Source organism: Penaeus vannamei, chromosome 25, assembly GCF_042767895.1.
Source record: "Penaeus vannamei isolate JL-2024 chromosome 25, ASM4276789v1, whole genome shotgun sequence".
NCBI lineage: Eukaryota > Metazoa > Arthropoda > Malacostraca > Decapoda > Penaeidae > Penaeus > Penaeus vannamei.
This window is the reverse complement of record NC_091573.1, coordinates 25,737,203-25,743,246: the sequence shown is the minus strand read 5'-3', so window position 1 is coordinate 25,743,246 and position 6,044 is coordinate 25,737,203. Positions and strand designations below refer to the sequence as shown.

The window sequence follows — 6,044 nt, the reverse complement described above, 5'->3', positions numbered from 1 at the left end:
ATTTTTTTTTTTCTCTTCTATTTGACATAGATTTTTCATAGTTTTATAGTTTGAAAATTTCTTCCCTAACATTCCTATGAAATGCTTTATGAATAAAAACAAGACTTTCTAATCTTTGAAATTTTTTTTTCAAAAAATATATGAAATATATAAAAAAGGCAATGATATTTCTTAATATGCCCCCCCCCCCTCATGATGATTTCCCTTTTAAAAATATTTTTCAATAATTCCTTGTTAGAAAAAAAAAATCCATATATGGTTCATGAGAAAGATATTAGATCTTTGTAAAACCATTTTTTAAAATTGATAGAAATTGAAAAGAAAAAACTAAAAAAAAAGTAGAATTACAGAAATGAAACCTGCATAATTTCATATGAAAATTTAAAAGATAAACAAACAAACAACAAACAACAAACTAAATTTTTGCTACTTCATGTCCTAGAAATGAAAGGAAAAAAAATTTAAAAAAGGATAAACTTTTACTTTTTATTGTTTTCCTTAACATGGAAATATTTTTCATATTTTGAGTACAAGAAAATTTAAAAACAAATTGTATGATAAAAATTTATTCTAAAATCACTGGGGCTTATTAGATTTTTATAATCATTAATGCTTGTATGGCATTATATAAATTTAAAAAATTTAAATATATTTACGTAAAGCATATCCATACATTACCCTTTTAAAATTTCTGTTGTTTTGGCTACTCTTTCATATTTCAGTGTTAAAAAGGTTTTTTGTTGATCAAGTTCGCTGTTTACCTGTATCTCTTAGCCAAGCCTGAAAATAAAGATATGTATGTTAATAAATTTTTCCCCTTTTTTAAACATCTACACATACACACAAATTTACACATTCAATGCATAATTACTGTTCCTTTTGTGTTTTTGGTTTACACCCACATCATGCATGTACACATGAACATTTAAGAAATGCAACAAAACACTTACATAATTACAAGGGGGAAAAAAAAAGAAAGAAAGAAAGAAAAAGATAAAAATATTCAAAAAAAAAAGTCCCAAATATGGAGCCAAATGCAAGAACATTTACAAACCCACCTTGAATCTTGCATCAAAACCTTTTTTAAAAGTTTTTCCCGGGGTTAAGTCTGCATCCCTGACCCCTTCCCGCACACATTTTCCAGCTTCTTCTACACTCTGGGGAATCATAAAAAATAAAGATATAGAAGTCTGTTCTGATGAAGAAGGAGAGAGAAAATAAAAAAAAAGCTTTTAAGACTTAAAAGTAGGTTAAAAAAAATGGTAATTTGCATTCAACCCTATACGCCAAAGTCTGTTGATAATCCTTAAAAAATAAATGAAAAACAACCAATATTACACAGCTTATGTTTTTGACTCACTTTAATATGAAATAATATAATAAATGTTTCTGATACAATAATAAAAAAATATGATCAGGAGGAAATACCAAGATAACACTATAAACAAAAAGGAAGAAGAAAAAGACCAAGCCCTGGTTTTCTTCATGCCGGTCAAGGCTCTGAATGGTTATTTTGCAGGCAAGGGTTTAACAAAAAACCCCAAGCTAAGGGGGGTTTATGTCTAAAAGAGGAGGAGAGGGGGGCACAGTGTTGGAATATAGAATGGAAAGATATGTTGAGGAGATGAAAGCGGACAAGTCAAATGTCAACCGCCTTGTCCAGGAAGAGGGTTTAATTTGAAACTTTTTTAAGTAAAGAATATCCATTAACTTTTCCCTAAAGATAAAAAGCAGCCCCACCTAGCAAACTCATGAGGAAGCCCTGGGGGAAGGAGGGGGTCTGCCATCCACAGGTGCAGTTTGGGTGAAAAATGACTAGCAGCTGGAAGTCCTCGATTCATCACTTCACACGCACCACTGAGAACCCCACCTTCACTCCCTGAGAGGAAGAAGGAAATGGGGGGGCAGGAGAAGAGAGAGAAAATATTTGTTAGTCGTCATCAAATAAACTAGAGAACAGTGTTATATGTGGGGGAATATAGAATATAAATAATAATTATAATAATAATATAACTCAAAAAATGTTACAAGTAATGAAACTTAGTGATGTAAACATATTGGGAACCAGAAGAAAATCAATATTCTGAATATACCTTTTGACAAAATTTAAAAAATGGTATTTAACTAATTCACATTTCACAATATAGTCTTTCACACTAACCAAGGTGCAGGTCTATTCCACATATTGATGGAGGGCCCAAAAAGGAGTCTGGGCCATGTGGTGCTTGAGGCGAGGGTAGTGGGTATTCAGGGGGGTACAGCCACCCTGTGTAGTCCTCCTACCAGAAGGGGCCCTGGGAGTGAGGGGTGTATTACAATGCCCCGGGAATCTGCTATGACCAGGGACCTTGCTGCACACACCACAACAGTGTTACGAATCACTTAACTTAAACGCCTGCCCCGGGCCCAAGCACAACTCGGGTGTCATGGATTTGTGAATGATGCATGTCTGGTGGAGAGAAAGGACTCATTACACAAGGTGCTATCAAAAGGAAAAATCTTAAACCTGTTTAAAAATCAAGTACTCTTTTTAGCCTAACATTAGTTTACTATTTGAACTGGCTTTAAATTGGGAAACTAACACCGGGGGTATCTTCCCAAAAAGCACTCTATTAACTTTACCATGGGAAAACTTTTCCCCTTTAATCACAATATTGCTCTTTTGAAGATATAAAAGAGTAATGGGACGATCACTCCAAAAAAAAAGAGAATTGACAAATTCACATAACCCCTTAAAAAAGTCCTCCTATTTTCTTACCTAAGGGGGGAAAAAAATATTTGATTTAGAAATCCGACCTTTTAGATCCGTATCTTTTTCCCTTTGCCATGTAGGCCGCATGCCATCCACCAGTTCGCATATGTACATGAGTCTGTAACTGGAAAGAGCATGTTAACACTGGCTACTGTAAACATCTGAAATTACAATCTAAATACAGCAGCTCTGTAAAGCCTAGCTATTTCTTTATTTTCATGACGACTCGTGATAATCACTAAAGGATATTCAAAAAGAAAAAGTGAAAAAAAAAAAAAAAAAAAAAAGATGGAAAAAAACAAATAAAATCTACTGATGAAAACCATGTTCAAGTCAAGTAATTTTTAATTAACAGTCTGGTTATATTGAAAAAAAAAAGAAAGAAAAGTCAAAGATTTCACCCTGGTGCTGGGAAACAACCCTATGATGTGAAGGTTGAGTTAAAGATCACTCCAATTGTCTACCCCCCACGCACGCAAAGCCACTCCCCGTGAGGTGCCCAGTCAAGCCCTCTCAGTAACCACTGCTCAAACAATCTGTAAAAATATAAAACATAAAAATTTTCCACCCCACTACCTGTATGAATGAATTTGTTTATAATTATCTATGATCGTATGTATGAATGTGTGCATGATTGTATGCACATCCCAACCTGTGCATGCAAATACACACAAACACATAGATTGCAACTATTCATATATAATTTAAAAAATAATAGAATATATTTATCTTAGGCAAACTACACAGCACAAATGAATCAATGATAGTATTTGAAGCTTGCATAAATACGCACACATGCGTGCACACATTCTAACAGGAGTGTTACTTATCTCCTTTTGGAAGGCATTTTTTAGTTAAGATAACCAGATCTATAGTATTTATTTGCAATTCAGGCCAGATAATAGCTCTCTCTTGTTCTGCCAAAAAAGAAAAAGATACTTAGTTCGCAAATATTGTGCTCTGTAATACATCAACAAACTGTAACAAAATGGTTAATGTAAGTGCAGTTTTGAAATTTACTTAAATGAATATCACCATCAGTAAAGAACACATATGAGTGGCTATATAGCAAATAGCATTAATTACAAAAGACATCTTCATAAAATATATCACCAAAGTAATTCTTACTGAACTCTCCTTTGGCATATAGATGTATCGTCATCTCCCTTTTAACATCCATTTGCAAACAACACCTGTGGCATCTAGCATTAATGTTGTGTAAATAAGTATATCATGGTTCTTGAAAGCTCTTAGTATGTTCACAATTTTCAATTTTCTATTGAAAATATTATCACTAGCATTATTTAGTCCCTAGAAGTGCACGACCACTCCTGTTTAGCTAAGAGACGGTGAAAATGTTCTCACATACCTAATTTCACAGGATATATCTGAATGCTATAAGGGGGATGACTATACCGCATAAGTGCAATAATTAAATCTAACATCATTATTTTTCACACAACACCAACTTTTCTCCCTGCAACAGACGCTCTAGCATGAACAAAAAGAGACTTTGACCGTCATCAACAGACAAGACACCTGCCGACTTCTGCCAAAACCAAGGGGAGTTCTCTTGCTGTATGCTTATCTCCCGTTGCTTTTTCTTCTCTCTCAGTCTTCTACTTGTAAATGCTTTGTGAACAAGAAGGAAATGGAAATAATCATCAGTATGTAAGGTCATTTTGAACTTTATTCTTAAAATACATCTGCACATAGTGCATCAATACTAATACAAATATGAATCCAGTTGCATTAATGTCTTACAAAAATATACAGGTATATACAAGTCCATTATGAAGTCTTGACAAGGCTTAACTATAATGCCAAAACATTTTGCACTGCCATTTCATAACAATTATGAAGCAACACCTAAGAAACAATCCATACACAAAAAACATACATAAATGAAGGTTGACAATACACAATTGCAGCAATACCAATACATTCATTCCTACAAACCTTAATTACCAGGATGTAAAAAATCTTTTCAGTTCATCACACATACGACAATTCAGTCACAATCGAGGCCACATACACGTCTTAAAGTACAACCTCAAAATGGTAAACAGAACTAAGTGGACTCACCCAAGCCAGGGAGGCTTAGGGAGTTCTGGCAGAGCTTCCCAGACAAACTCTGAGTGCTTCTCTTCGAGTAATTGCTTTTCGGGAGGTCCCTGTGCTATTGTTATTGGGCCATCTGAGCCACAAGAGCAAGGAATCTCTAAACAAAAATCTTGACAAGAATGCTAATGGGCATTTTGACATCTCTTCAAAATATACAGACCAAAGTTAAATAAAAGTGAAAAATACAGACACAGATCACAGTAATAAAATATGTGTCAGTAGCCAGTGTTAACATGCAACAAATATGCAAATAGATATCATGCTTAGAAAGATGTGGGTTTCACCACGCTGGTAGATATTAGCAGTAAACAGAAGGAAAATTTAAGTGGTGAACTAAGTGATACCTAAAAGTAAAATGTTATACATCACTGTAGGTGTATTTCAGTGTTCTACAAGATACGCCATCTCTTCTACTCTACCATTCTGTAAATACCAAAACTAAGGTACTAGATAAAGAGATCCAATATAAATGCCTGATGAATACCACTTACTTATAAACATGAACTAAAGCCCATACTACTTATGAACATGAACTAAAACCCCTCAAAGTCAGAAATGAAGAGAAGGGTTGGGCCACAATACAAGAGAAAGGACGTATAGAGACAAAGAGTGTAGAGACAACTGTCCTTTTGAAATCTCTATGAATAAAAAGCATGGTAAGTTTAGTTAATGGCTTTTTCCCTTTTGTAAGTGAAAGTCACACCAGCTTTCAGCCTTAACAAAACTGAAAGCAAACTCAAAGATAGATCTCTGGAACTTTTTTTCTTTTCCAGCTCTCTCTCTCTCTCTTTTTATTCTAACATAATGAGTTTTGTGGAGATACATCTGAGGTCCTCATCAGAGAAGTACAAAAATTAATTAATAAAAATATAGTAAAAAAAGCATCACATCAACTATTTGGGGTAGCAGATGTTGTTAACTTGCTGTTGTATATAATTGTCTGTATCCTTGTCATACTAGGATGGGAAGAGAAGTGGTGGAGGTCGTGGCTTACCATAGCCACGACCACAGGTTATCCCACCTAAAGAGAACCCAAGCGATTAACCCTTTCCCTTTCTAAAGCAAAGAATACTTATGACCCGAGATGGCTGACAGACATTGAAACACACAGTAGTTGCAATGACATCAATATTGCTAGGCTAATGTCAAGAGTATATTGTTGACAGGT

At 34.4% G+C, this 6,044-nt stretch overlaps 1 protein-coding gene across 2 annotated transcripts in view; it reads right to left on the bottom strand.

Moving 5' to 3' along the window:
- Positions 1-477: 477 nt before the first annotated feature.
- Positions 478-6,044, bottom strand: part of LOC113819766 (TBCC domain-containing protein 1) — a 17,867-nt gene continuing 12,300 nt past the window's right edge. The window contains exons 6-14 of one of the 2 annotated variants that reach the window (XM_070139334.1): positions 4,838-4,949; positions 4,222-4,384; positions 3,579-3,669; positions 3,154-3,288; positions 2,759-2,876; positions 2,162-2,449; positions 1,741-1,879; positions 1,059-1,157; positions 478-780 (exon numbers count right to left, since the gene is read on the bottom strand). In XM_070139334.1, the coding sequence (XP_069995435.1) occupies positions 4,853-4,949 (97 nt within the window). In that variant the 3' untranslated portion in view covers positions 478-780; positions 1,059-1,157; positions 1,741-1,879; ... (4 more) ...; positions 4,222-4,384; positions 4,838-4,852. Of the gene's footprint in view, positions 781-1,058; positions 1,158-1,740; positions 1,880-2,161; positions 2,450-2,758; positions 2,877-3,153; positions 3,289-3,578; positions 3,670-4,221; positions 4,385-4,837; positions 4,950-6,044 lie in introns of those variants that run through there. The other variant, XM_070139335.1, reaches the window with a different exon arrangement.